General features: G+C 55.9%; 3 protein-coding genes across 4 annotated transcripts in view; 1 reads left to right on the top strand and 2 right to left on the bottom strand.

Moving 5' to 3' along the window:
- The window catches only part of LTBP2 (latent transforming growth factor beta binding protein 2), a 76417-nt gene extending 68008 nt beyond the window's left edge, over nt 1-8409 (bottom strand). For both annotated transcript variants that reach the window (XM_075753900.1, XM_075753902.1), the window contains exon 1: nt 7602-8409. In XM_075753900.1, coding sequence (XP_075610015.1) covers nt 7602-8059 — 458 coding nt within the window. In that variant the 5' untranslated portion in view covers nt 8060-8409. The remainder of the gene's footprint in view (nt 1-7601) is intronic.
- FCF1 (FCF1 rRNA-processing protein) overlaps nt 1-13937 on the top strand; it is a 290016-nt gene that overhangs the window by 229522 nt on the left and 46557 nt on the right. The window lies entirely within an intron of this gene.
- The window catches only part of AREL1 (apoptosis resistant E3 ubiquitin protein ligase 1), a 41897-nt gene continuing 40699 nt past the window's right edge, over nt 12740-13937 (bottom strand). Inside the window, exon 22 of the transcript XR_012835629.1 lies at nt 12740-13857. The gene's annotated coding sequence lies outside the window, so the exon portion shown is untranslated. The remainder of the gene's footprint in view (nt 13858-13937) is intronic.

The raw sequence follows: 13937 nt of genomic DNA, 5'->3' as shown, positions 1-13937 counted from the left end.
TTCATTCTCCGCCTAACCGCTGCCGCCTGTTGCTGTTCATTGCTCAACCCCACCCCGGGAGGGACAGCACGCCAGCAGCCGCATCGGCCGCTCCCCAGCTTGCTCTCCCTTTGCGAGCACTTCGGTCCCAGATTTGTTATCTGTCTCCGGCGCAGCAATCCCAGGGGCTGGGGACTCTCCAGTGCTATGAAATTTGTGCCTGCCTGACATGCACAGTGCTAGACTAACTCCAGGATGCTCACATCATTTCCATGGTGGATAACGCCAGCACTTTGCTGCAACAACTTTTTGAGTGCCTTTGTGGAAATGACATCCTCCCAACCTCTCCCTTATCATGTGTTTTCAGGTAGTGATCACTGCCAACATACAACTATCAGAGACAGTGCCGTGCCTCCAAGAGATGCTCTGCAATGCCCAAGCAGGCAGCTAATCCCGTTTCTTCTGATCACATCTCATATTTACACATTTATAATGAGAAGGAATAACAAGTTGCAGGTTGCTCTCCAAGCATAATTTACTCATCACGGAGGGAAGGTATTGGGAATATGTAACTTTTGCATGTCTAGGTGGATGGGAGAGTACAGTCATCAAAAGATAAAAAGTTAGAAATAGGCAGCCTGAAAGCTCTGGAAAGCCTCTGGAAATGAAGTGGGGAGCATGGTTTATTTCTAACACTGGACAAGGCAGTGGGAGCTGCTAACAGAATTTACAGAAACCACGGAAACACGCACATTTGTCTTCTGGATTGACTTTGACATGAACACAGCAGGGTCAGAAGATGATCCTGCTCTGAACCGGCATCCTTGTGACTCCTGCATCCACATGGCATGAGATGAGACTCCAGAAGTGCCAGAGCTCAAGCTGTGGGGCTCACGTTTTAGGAGAGCCAGAGACAGTGGGTAGCAGGCGCGCCAAGGATTGTTCTGGTGCTCATGAATGAAGCTGCCTGTAGAGATACAATCGCTCCACATGGGAAGGGGAAGTGGTCTGAGAAGCCACATCATTTGTAAAGCATTATCCAGCCCTTCAGAATCAACATTTTATTAACCTGGGTAGATTTTTACAGGGAGAAAGCACTTAAATTCCCTTGGTGTGACTTCCAGCAAACAGAACAAGCCAAAGTAATTCTTGCATCCACTCACATCTGCTCTGGCTGGGCTAGAGCACTGATTTCCAGCTTTTTGTCTGTCAACCCAAAGAGATCTATGGGTCTCTTCCTTAAGACATTCCCAGAAAGTATCCAAGGAAAGCACACTTTCCTTTACTTATGCAAAAGAGCCCATGAAAAGCCTTAAACTTTTTAAAGATATCCAGATCAGTAGAGAGAGAAAACCACTGAGCTGGAGCAGGTCGTTAGGCAATTAAGGTCTTCTGACGGACTCCACTTCAAGCAACAGCACAAGCATCTTTGCTTAGACTGTCACAGCTCCCATTCTTCCCTCAGCATGGCTGAAACACACCTTGCAAGTCATACTCAGTCGGTCTGTTCAAGTTTTATCTACACTCTCACATGCACGCTGGAGGGAGTGTGCTGCTGCTAGCTGCTCTCAATGCCAACAGCGAGCCAGAGGTTGTAGGAAGAAAGGTATGAGAATAAAACAGAGAGGGGCCCAAGCCTGAGCAGACAAGATCACTCTTGAAGGCATGAAACCCCTGCTGGGTTCGGCACAAACTTCTCATTAACAGAGTCGCTCTGGGTCACTGCCAACTCCAAACATGAGTTGCCAGCCCTGGGTGAAGAGAGATGCTAGCACCAGCGTGATGCTCCTCGAGGGACGACAGCCCAGCATGCGCAGAGGGGAGCAGCCCAGCAGGGATGCCTTCGGAGGCAAGGATGGGAATGTCTCTTCCTTCCATAACCTCCCGGATGAGAGGATGGGCAGAGATGGAGTCAGAGAGGCCCTCCAGGACTGGAAGAGAGCACTTGGGAGGAGCAACATGTAGGTAGTACTGGAGGGCAGAGAAGGACCACAACTATTTCCTGATGAAAGCCCAGTGAGCAGGACCTCACATAGCATGGGGCGTCAGGTGAGCAAGGGCATCAGCAGTGGGAAAATAGCTATGGGGGCTTTGCCGCATGGACCCAGTCCTGAGCACGTCTGGTTCTACTTAAAGCCTTTAGTTGACATTTGCATGGCTTGAACGCCATGTGGTTTTCACTGCCTTACAAAGAATTCAGAATGAATCCCGGGAGGTTTAAGGAGCGCGGCATGCTTACAGCATGGAGGGACGGTGCTTGAGAGAGTGGTGGCCCGCAGCTGCATTTGGCCTGCTGCACATGTTATCGCCAACACTTTGGGCAAAGATGTGGCTCAGGCGTGAGTCACCTGTGGGGCACATCCCGTCCTGGGCCTCTCCATCCAGCGCTGCTTCTGGAGAACAAAACAAGTGGCAGGGTACCTCCGGGTCTGGTGTCACCATCCCCAGCTGGGGAGCTACCTGTACACCCTGAGCAGCCCCTGATCACCCCTCATTGCACAGGGGACAGCGGCTTCCAAGGCAGCAGGCAGAACTGCCCAGCAAGGGGACCTGCTGGGTGCCGTGATGCACCAAGCCCCTGGCAGACCTAACGATGGCATGAGACAAAGCTACGCTCATAACCTTGAAGCACTCAGCCGCTGCACAAGGCTGAGCACCCAGGCTGCCTCCTGCTTACCCACCCTTTGAAACTGGAAGCACAGCAGCAGGAAGAGGGGAACAGGACTCTCATCCTGGGCAGCCTGGGGTGCAGAAGGACCAGAGGATAGGTGGGCACATGGAGGGGGTCAGCAGCTCTCCCATGTGGAAAGACACTCCACACAGCCCCAGATCAGAGCAGAACAGAAGACGTGTCCTCACACAGGTCTCCCAATCTCAAGTCCCATTGAACACTCACACTAGGTCATGCTGCACCGGGATGCCCTATTCCCAGCCCTGCCGCTGATGCCAAAACAAGCCTTGGGCAAACCGTGTGGCTTCCCTATGTCTGTCTCCTTACTAGCAGAATAGGTGAATTCATGTATTTACCTTCCCAACGGCCAGGTCAGCTAGCACACATCTTTCCTAGGAAGAGAAACACTGCTGGGGACCTTCCCAGGCACTGGGACTTGATTGCCTGTAACACTGGACTGCTATAGGGCTCACGGGCCACTTAGCACCTTCCAAAATAGTTCCCAGCCCAGCGCAGACTGGAGCAGACAGAGACCATTTCCAATAGCCAGTTTCCTCTTTTTGGAGAGCAGGGGGCTTGAATAGCTCAGACAGCTGAACAGTCACAGTGCCAGAGAAAGCCCTAAGGCATAGCTCACTAGTGCAGACGTGGGTCTTCAGGTTTGCCTTCCTGGCAAAATGCAGGGTGAGGCAGTCGGGGGGGCTGGGGAAATGGATCGACATTTCAGTTCCTGCCTCAAGTGCCAGGTACACCCTGAGGTCTACAAGCAGCACAGGCTGCAGTAAGCAACTGCAAACCAAGCTTGCTCCTCACTCTGCAGCTAGCATGCACCATCCGTGCCCAGGTGTAGTCCTCAGCACATTGTGAGAGCTTGGTGCACAGGAGGTGTCAGGTACTACTCACTGTCCCGCTCCTTTTCTGGGACAGGCATCTCCCTGACACCCCTCACAGAACTGAAGTCGGTGCCATGAAGCCTCCGTACATCCAGAATTACTGTTCATGGCCCTGAATGGATGCACCGGCACAACCTGCAACTCGGACGAAGGAGCTGCAGCACGCCAGTCCTTCATCACCTGCTTTGCTGCAGCAGTCAGGGGCCACTGTCAGGATCAGGTCCCCGCTGTGCAAGGTGGTACCCAGTATGATACAAGCCTGCAAGATCTTGCAGTGTTATATGAAACCAGAGCCAAGCAACTGTAACAAGCACTAGGGAGAAGGAAAACAAGAAAACAGTAGTAAGATCGTGGCTTCGCATAGTTTCAGCATGTGCACAGCCTCAGCGATGATCGCATACTGTTTCTGAAGCATTCAGTAGAACCATTTTTTTCACCATTTATTTTAACAGCAATCTATGCATCATCTTTCAACTTCATGCAGCACTCTGCTGCCAGATATGCTGACTCCATTCAGGTCATTTACAGCATCCTCACAGAAGGCCAGGGGGACCATTAGATCATCAGGTCTGTCTTTCTACTGCAGGACAGTGAACTTCATCCAACTGCATATGAAATATTTGCAGTCAGACCCAATGAAGAACATTAGCAAAAGGCTGCTGGCATCGAAGAGCCACTGAAAATACTCTGCCAAGTCCACATCAGCATTAACTGCCTCCATTCCTGAGCAGTCCCATACATACACTGCACTGAGAAACTATATCCCGCAAAGCCTGGGTAAAGCAGGACTATATAGCCACAGATGGTGTCTACAACAGCAATTAAACAAGAACTGAGGTGCAGAACACACAAAAAGAAAGTGAGAGGGAGGAGAGAGTTGGGGACTCCCAGCCTGTTACCTGGGGAGCCTGACATGCCCCTGAAAACTGTTTAGGCAAGTACCAGAAGTGGAGGCTTCCCCAGACTACTCCCCCGTTACCCACCTTCCTCTGATTTTGTGTACATCACCTGAGGATCATCACTGGGACCTACTCTCCCAGGCACGGGGCAGAGGAACAAGGGGGGGTCACATCACAGGGGACACAAATTAGGGATGCATCCAGCACATGAGTACAGCCATAGCTGGCATGTGTCAGGGCTTGGGAACTCCCTACGCCCTGACGCTGAGGAGGAAAATCTTTCCATGGGCCAGAAGCTGCATCGATGAACCTGTAAACACTTTAGACTGAAACGTCAGACTGAACACACTGGACTGGGAAGCCACCTGCTCCTCGGCACCCGGTAGAAATAGCTCATCTGCAGCAACGGGGACTGGTGTGTGTCTGCAAAACAGTCCGGGGGGCTGGGGCAACGGGCAGGTAAAGCAGAGCACAGCGAAGCAGAAATGCTTTGGGGGCTGGATTGTCTTCCTCACTCAGTGTTAGGAGACAGTAATTTTCTGTGATATTTGCTGTGGTGTTGGAAGTCACCTCACAATGAGCCACCAGGAGAAAATACTAAAACCCAGCTCTGCCAAGACTTGCGGTTGGATGCACTCATGGAAGGGTGTGAGCAGGTCCCACTTGCAACAAGGTCAGACGTGAGCAGAGCGGCAGACAAATCCAAACAGTCCCCAGGAAAGAAATTAATTTTGGGTATGCCGCTATCAAACAAAGCAAGAAAATAGTTATCCAGAAAAGAATATAATGCTAATAAACGGGTTTCTCAACCACAGAACTGTGTGAGGCCCCTGGAGGTACCAGCAGAGAACTCTGACTGGGGAATCAGGAAAGGCAACCCACGCAGGAGTTGAGATTTTAAGCCAAAGTAACTGTATAAATAAATAGCACCAGGGTTTAGTACAGCCTGTAAAGCTACCTGAGTAAGGGAAAATGAAGGTTGTCATACTAGAGAGTAGTAGGAGTTCAGTGTAAATAGCAGAACAGAAAATATCCCACCTGGCAAAAAAATGAAATATCATGAAATGAAGTTTTTTAGGGGCCCCGAGTTTCCTGGATGGAAATGTGTCCGGTGCAGCAAGGGGCGTAAGAAGATGGATGAGGTGGAAGGACGGAGTCTCACTGAATGGCTGGAGGCAGCAGCAGCTAGCTTTCCATAAGGAGTAACGCCATGTGGTTACTCAGGAACAATTATTTCAGCTAGGTTTTCTCATAAGCTCCAAAGACAGTAGGTCATAGAGAAGTTTAAAAAGTGCCGATTTGGACTACAGAAAAGATGGAAAGCTACTGATGACAAGCCATTATGTGCATTTTCCAGAGTTCAAGTTCTGGGGGATCAGAGCAAGTCCTGTATCCCCAGCCCTCATCTTCCAGGGCAGGGCAGAGCAGAGGCAGAGAACGCAGCACAGCCTGCGTGGGGAACACGGCACCAAGGCACAGCTCTCCCTTCCTCTAAGCTTGGAGGCAACAGCACTCTCTGATAGCCAAGGAAGCCAAATCTAGCTGATAACAGGTCAACAGCATTTTAAGTACTGGACCAACCATCCCTGTTTACATCTCAGATGACTGAAATCCAACTGATCCATGTGATCCTGAAGCAATGCTGACAACACTCTGACTGCAGAAAGGGTAAAATCCTTCTGAGTCCAAAAAAGCCCAAGCCTGACTGAGCAGGACTGGATCTTCCCAAGACTCTCGCTCTGGGCAGCTGACAAACCAAGGATAATGGACTGGGTAAACCAAAATCTGCTCAGGACCTACCTGCCATTGACTAGCTGTTAGAGCAAGTTTGGTGGCTTCTCTGGATTTGCTGAAGGAAAGTAAATGGAGTGGCACAGGGAACATCTCTGTCTTGAAATTTTGCAAGGAGGTGAGTATGAGAGAGATAAACCTCAGAGACTGAGCTGCCTTTTGTATTCTAGTGAAGCTCCCAAGCCCACGTTAGCAGAAGACATTTCTGCCCATGTCAGAGGGCAGTGAGCCCAGAGCCTGCTCTCAGTATCCTCCTGGCAGGGCTCACATGGAGAGCAGACATACGCTGCCACATGGGTCGGTCAAACTGCCTGTGTGATGGCTTCAGTAGCCATTCCCAGCTGGCAGAGGAGCTCATCACGAGGGGCATCAGCCACGGGGGAGCAGAGAGGGAAGCGGAGAGGAGGGGGCCCAGGGCCGAAGGGTACATCAGCGCTGCGCCAGACGTCCCGCTCGCAGGCTCCCCTTGCAGCACAGCAGCTGGCCTTGCCATATGATCTCCCCTCCACCTCCACAGGGCTGTAGCCAGAGACTGGAGCTGGAAGCCGCCCTACCAGGCAAGTCATAGGAAGCCTCCCCCGGCCGAGCCAGCTGAAGCCATGGGAAGCTGCCGCGCAGAGTGCTTACAAGGGGCCCATTATGGGAGGAAGGAGCCAAGAGGCCAGGTACCTGCAGCAAGAGCAGCAGCAGCCAGACTCCGTCCGGCAGAGCCAAGCAAGCCCCTCCAGCCTCTCCCACCACCCATGCACCGCAGCCACGCCGCCTCTACCTCCTGGCAGCCCCTCACCCTGCACGTTTTCTGGGACAGCCATAGGCAGCCCCAGAGAGCAGCAGACTAACACCTGCCGCCCGCCGTGCAGCTGTCTGACCTGCCGAAGCCCTGATGTGTCAGCAGAAGGCCATCACATCCAACACGCTCATAAGCCACGTATCCTCACGCAACAGGCAGCCGGCAACACGGCGTCCCACCCACCTCACGCTCATACACACGTGTGTGCAAACAGATACACATGCACACCGACAGATCGCGTGGGCGAGAGCAACGCAATCGTCTGCCGCACGTGCGGGACAGACGCATGGCACGAGAGCGAGCACCAACCGAGACCCCGCTCCGCTCCGGGGCCCGGGCCGGCTGCCAGAGCCAGCCGAGGGGCAGCATGGCCCAAGCCCCCTGCACATCACCCTCACGACTGCGCCGGGCAAAGGCAGCGGGGCGTCCCGCAGGGGACGGGGCGGCGCCCGGAGCGCCCGCGGGGATGGAAGGGGGGAGATGTACCGGAATGCAGCACGGGGCTCAGGACGCCCGTCCCCGGAGCCGGGGCTCACGCTACGCACCCCCAGCAAGGTGCCCCCGGCCGCAGCACTTACCCCGCCATCCTCCCTCTGCCGCTCGGCTCCTTCGCTCGAGGGACGACCCGGGCCTTCAGCCCGCCGTCCTGCCGCTGGCGGGAGGGGTCCAGCCTGTTCCTCTGCCCCGGGCCGGGACCGAGCCCGGCGTCGCCCGCCTGGCCCCGGAGCGCGGGCAGCCCGCGGTCGGGACGCTGCTGCCTCCGGCCGTCGCCGCCGCTCGGGTTCCCCGCGGCAGCCGCGGAGCCGCGGTCCACGTGGAGGGCGGCGGGGAGGGGCCGTGCCGGCGGGGGGGGTCTGGGCGCCGGGGACAGGCTCTGCGCCGTGCCCGCCGCCCCCAGGGCAGCCCCCCGGCCCCGCGGCCGCGCCGCCCCCCCGCTCCCCGGCTCCAGCCTGGCCGCGGAGTCCGGCCGACAGTCGGCGAAGCCCAGGAGGACGGCGAAGGTGAGCGGGAGGAGGCTGGCGGCGGCGCCCCGCATGGTGTCAGCCGGTGGCGGGGGCGGGGGGAGGGGGGGAGACGGGCGGCGCGGAGCGCTCAGCGCCCGGCTGGCATCCTCCGGCGGGCGCGGGGCAGCGGGGACCGCCGGCTCTCCGCCCTCCGCTCAGCGCCCCATCCCGCTCCGGGGCTCCGCCGGGACCTGCCGCCCACCGGGGCCGGGGGCGCAGACAGCAGGGCTGAGGCAGGGGCGCGGGCTCCGGGTGGCCCCCGCAGGAGGAGGACGAGGAGGAGGAAGGCGGCCGGCCCCGCTCGCCGGACTGCCGGCGAGCTCCCGCGCTCCGCAGGCAGCTCCGAGCACCTTCGCGCCTGCCTCTGGCACTGGCAGCGCCTGGAGGGGATGGAGGGTTTTATTTTTGGAAACCTCCCCCTTTTGTGTCTTTTTGATGCTGACATCCCCCCTCTCCAGAGGACACGGCTCAGCCCCCCTCCTTAGGAGAGGAGACATTCCAGCAACACCCACTTTGGCAAAGGGAAACAAACTACAACAGAGAAGCCTTAACCCCTGCCTGGCCGGAGAGACCCGTCCGCCGCCTGCCCGGGAGCCAGCGTGCAGCCCCCGGAGCCCTCCCTGCCGCCCGGCCCGCAGCGAGCCGCCGGCTCCCGCCGCAGCTGGAAGCGCTCGGGGAAGGTGGACCAAGCAGCCCGGGCGTGGGGTGCATGCAGCAGGAGACATGGATGCCTGAGGAATACACTGCATCGGCAGCATCAGCCCTCTTGCTTCTCTTGATCAAATCTCCCAGGAGAAAGGCATGGCAATGGGAAGAGTCTTACTTGCCATCCCACCCGGGCTACAGAGCTCTCAGATCCCCTCAAACCCAACTCAGGTCTTTCAGCTAAGAGACATCTTCCAGGAGATGTATCCCACCAGCTTAGAGTAGATGTCCATCCCTCCCCCCATCTGTCTCTGCGTGGGCACCTGGAGGTCGAGGGATAACTTGAAATGACTGCTTTATATGCACTGAGAAAGACTGAGGGAAGAGTGAGAGCAAGGAGAAGGGGGGGCAGAAATCCCCCTTCAGCCACACGATCGGCTTGGCCTTGTCCTCTGCCACATCTCTGCTGCTCTCTGCTGTCCTTGGCCATCTCGGGCAAGGAGCGAATCCTCCAAGAGGAGTGCAGGCTCACTCCTGGCCCAGCAACACAGTATGTATTTGAGGTGGGCTCATTCTGGCCCACAGAGGTGGCTGTGAACTTGGTGAGTGGCTAAAGACCTCTCACTGCATCTCTGTGCACAAGGAAGCAAAGGAGGGCACCACAGGTCCTCACGGGAAGGAGATACTCACCAGCACATGTCCCTGCACTGTGTCCTATGGCCAGTAACACTTTATCAACCCAATTCCATCATGCCAGGGTCAGGCAGATGAAAGGTGTATCTCACTCGGCATCCTGACCCTGAGCACAGCAGCTGGATGCCCATGAGAAAGCATGAGATGCTCCGTGTGCACACAGAGCGATCTTTTGGGCGTACCCTCGCACCCTCCAGCAGTCCACGGGGTAGGGGCTCCTTCAGCCAGATGCTGCAGCTCAGCCGCTGGGTTTAAAAGGCAAATTGTCATATCAGCCCGTGAGTTTATCTAATCTCTTTTGTGCCTTTTGATGTGTGAGGTGGCTGCCACATAGAGCACAGGCTCTCTTCCTGTGCCCACTGCTCCCCCAGCTCCTTAAAGTCCCTGTCCCAGTGGCACTCCTTCCAGCCTGTCCCGCTGCAGGTGCCGCCTCCCCTGGCCCTCACTGAGCTGTCTGCTTCCCAAAAGCTTCGTGGCAGAGAGGTCCAGCTCCCCCAGTGCCTCCTCTCTGGCCTCCAGCAGTTGCGCTCCTAACACCTCTCCCATATGAAACCAGTAGCTCCAGCTCCCTTCTTCCCACTGCCCCTTGCCTTTTGGGCCCTCTCAGACCACAGACATCCCCTCCCCAGGATGGGAGCACTGCTGCCTGCCCTCTGGAGCGCAGAGGAACCAGGAAAGGAGCAGAAGCATGGGTAATGAATCCCTCCAAAAGCACACGGGGTCTGGAGCAGAACAGGACCCCAGTGCATCCCCTCTGGTTGGGACCCTGCAAACGAGGGAGGGGGGAGGTAACTCAGCAGGTGAGCAAGTGCAACAGGGCTGAGTGGGTTTGAGCTTTGACCTTGGCGCTGGCAGCTGGCTTACAGAGCAGCGGCATCAGAGTAAATACCAGCAGGGTGCTTTGGCATTTCCTGGGATGCCATCAGCTCACCCACCCCACCAGGCAGAGCCAGCACTTGGGCAAGAACTTGCGTGGCCCTGGATGCCATGAGCAGTGCCCGATAACAGCCATGGCTTGTTTCTTTGTTCTGAGGAAGAGGAATGTCCTTTCTATCCTCACCTAATTACTTTCTTATGCAGCAGTGGAAAGAATGCTTGTGCCTAAACCTGACACGAGAAAATTATCAACGCCATAAACAAAGTCATAAACAAAGCAGCTGAGAGCCCAGGCAGTGCTCAAAGCTAGAGCAGGCAACCCTGGAGCAGGCTCAGTCAGGGTGCAAGTGGATTCCTGCTCCCCAGAGGCATTGGGTCACTCTGGGGAGGAAGACAACTTGCAGCATCCCCAGGGGACCACACCTCCACAGGAGCCAGCACTCAGGGCCCTGACGGCTGCAGGGCTGCCAGAGCCTGTGCATACCCAACAGGGTGGGGGAATGAGATGTGCAGACTCAACGAAGCCATTGATCGCCCTCCAGTAACTCTTGCAGCTGCCCCTGGCTGCAGTGGAGCCCAGCCCAGGGAGCTGGCATCCCTTCTCAAATCTGCTTCACTCCATGTTTACACTAACGCCTCCAGAGCTGGACACTGAGCTCCTTCCAGCCTCACACATGCAAACACTCAGTTGCTTCTGCAAGGACGTGCCGGCGCTGTTTGATCCCACGTAAGCCCTGCGGCAGAGCAGGGACCAGCCAAGGGCAGCAAGCCCCGGCCCCAGGGCTGCCCGGCACTGGGGATGCAGGCACAGGCTCAAGCACCCAAGGAGGGAGCAACTGCATCCTTGGTGCAGGTGGGCAATGTGCAGGTGTTTGGGCATGGGCTCGCTGCCTCCCAGCCCCGTGGCTCATTTCGTATTCAGCCATCTCTGAAAACAGGGAAGTGCAAGGGAGTTGTAGTGCAGGTTGGGCATCAGTGTGCCACTCAGCAGCGGCTCAGCAGGCAAGCATGAAATGTCTCATTCCTAAGGAACTCATGCAGGCAGAGTTCAGACGGTCAGGCTGCTCGCCACCGAGATCAAACCTGCACCTGGGAAGAGAGATCAGCAGCAGAGAGAGGATGGGGCTGCAAGCCGGTGAGCGGGGTTCAATAGCCCAGCCTCTGGCAGTTGGAAGCACAGGGCTCCTCTGGAGGGGCGAGCTGCAGGTGGGCAGCTCAAAGTGCTCTTTGGTGCCTTCACTTCCCCTTAATTCACTGCATGAGCTTCTATGCAGCAGGGATGGCACCAGAAGAGAGGCCAAGGGCAGAGGCAGCACCTCTCCAAGTCCACGCTTTCCAGGTCCAAGGCACCGAGGTGAATGAGGCAGACCTGGGAGCCAGCACAGAAAGCAAGGGGCTCATCAGACCCTGCAGAAGAGAGGAGCAAGGGTGGACTGTGCTGACAGTGTGGCCCTTCTTGCCTGCCACTGCTATGGCAGAAGAGGAAGAGTGCTTGGGCAGCTGAGAATCAAAGCTGTGGGGCCAGAGGCAGAGGAGTCAAGGTGGGCCGTGCCCTGGAGAGAGGAGCATGAGTGAGATCTCCTTGAGCCCTCTTGAAAGACAGGGAGAAAGGGCTCTTCAGGATTGTGCTGATGGGGTCCCTCTGCACCAGAACCCTTCATGCCCTCATTCCCCTACCCATTGTGGCCACACCACCTCTGCACTAACCCCTCAAGGGGGTAGCACCTGGGGACCATGCTTCCAGGGCCAGTTGGCTCCCAGATGTGGCTCCTGGCACCATATCCCTTAGATTAATTAGCCCCTTTTCTTCCTCTTCAGAAGGGTTCACAACCCACATGTGCTTCTTCCTCTGCTGTGAGCAGACCCCTAACACGCTGCAGATGGGACACATTCCACGGATTCAGGAGCTGCTTGCAGCTCCCGCAGAGAAAGGAGTGCTTTCCCCACTCAGGGCTGAAGGGCAGGGGAAGGCTGGCCAGCCCCACCGGCTTAAAAATCAGGGTGCAGAGCCAGCCTTTTAGACGCACAAGTTAGAGCTTCTCTGCAAAGAGCCATCTCACGCTATGAGGGAGGACACGGCAGCCCTGCGGAGCTGGATGGAGAAACAACTTCGAGGCAGCAGTGCAGAGAGACCTCCGGAGAGGACCTCTGTAACCACAGGCACCAGAGAGGTTGGAAAAGCAGCTTCTGAATTTGTGAATACAGCTAGCAAATCCCACGGACACCATTCCCACCCCTTGGCTTTGCCATGAGATAGACACAGCGCACTCACGCTTACAGCACCCAGGGAAGGAGACATTCCCACCAGTCAGATGAGCCACTCCAGCCAGACACACACCCTGGCCCTCCAGCCACCTCCACCCACTCTTGGTGTGTCCCTCGGGGCCTTAGGGTACATCCTGGCTTCTCCCCATGAGGAGGCGGCCAGAAGTGTAAGTGACAGTTTGTTGTCAGAAAACAGAAGAAGAGAAACTGTCCAGCAGCTCCTAGTCAAAAGCCAAGGTTTGCTGGTTTTATTGTTCCTTCTGCTTTCATTTAACCAGGACCATCTCAGAGAAGGAGGAGGGAGGCACAGACCAGCCAAGTGTGTGTCCCACAACCGGACTCCTCGGTCACGCTGTTGTCCAAACATATGTCTGTGCATTACCAAGGGCTGAGACCACACGCTGGAAAGGAGGTTACAACAGGAGATGAAAACATGCCGCTAGGAAGAAGAAATGCGAAGAGCAGGACCAGATGGCAGAACCCGAGGGATGGGAGTGCAGAGTGAGGCAGAGCGGAGGTTGCTGTGGGCTACTGCTACAGAAAGGCTCTGGTGGGGCTGGCTGCAGAGCACAGCTGGTTCCTTGTTTATCCATCACACTATTTCAAGCCCCTTCAGCAACTCTTCAGGAGAAAAAAACAGAAAACCCCCCTCAGCTAGAATGTGACTCATGCAGAGCTACAGCAGCTCAGGGGAACCTGTCCATTTATAATTAATGAAGTCCTGTTTGCAGTGATCCAACTGCAATCTTCCCTCTCCTCAGGAGGCTGATCTGGCCTCTCTGCTTCTTCGATACCTGTGGCTGGAGCTGCACATGGCAGGGAGAGGGGCCTGGAAACCAGGAAACCCTGAGTGTCCCTGAGGAGCATGGAGGCTGCTCTGACCAGGAAACCCATCCCACCACACATTCCATGCAGGCACAAGCCTGCTCAGGACATCAACCTGACAGGGGGCTTCAACCAGACCGCTCATTTAGTCAGCTGTCCTCGCTAAGAGAAGAAAGGAAAAGAAAGAAGGAAGCAGAACTCCTTGCCATTTTTAAGGGCTGTGACCCACAAAGAGGGAACACTCCCCACGTGGTCGGGGGCACTGTTGAGAGGAGTGTGCAAAGGACCCCAATAGTGTGAATTTCCATAACCTTCTCTTCCCCTTTTCACTGGGGTCTTAACGCCAGGAGGCTTTTCCTGAGGTGGCTATCAAACATCAGCTTGTCACAGTCTGGAAGAGAACAGGGAAGCAGGAACGACAGCTTGAGGATACGCAGGGAGAACAGGGTGTTCTCTTCAGTGGAAAGTCTCCCTTCCTGGTGTCTGGTACCACTCCACAGGCAGTGCTTCCCAAGGAGCCCACGACCTGGAGAAGAGAAAAGGTAGAGATCCAAGCAAGATGACCCAACAGCAAGGACAGGCAATCCCCAAACTGTGCTGAAGAAC

This window comes from Balearica regulorum, chromosome 5, assembly GCF_011004875.1.
Source record: "Balearica regulorum gibbericeps isolate bBalReg1 chromosome 5, bBalReg1.pri, whole genome shotgun sequence".
In the NCBI taxonomy this organism is placed as follows: domain Eukaryota; kingdom Metazoa; phylum Chordata; class Aves; order Gruiformes; family Gruidae; genus Balearica; species Balearica regulorum.
This window is presented reverse-complemented; position numbering and strand designations above follow the sequence as displayed.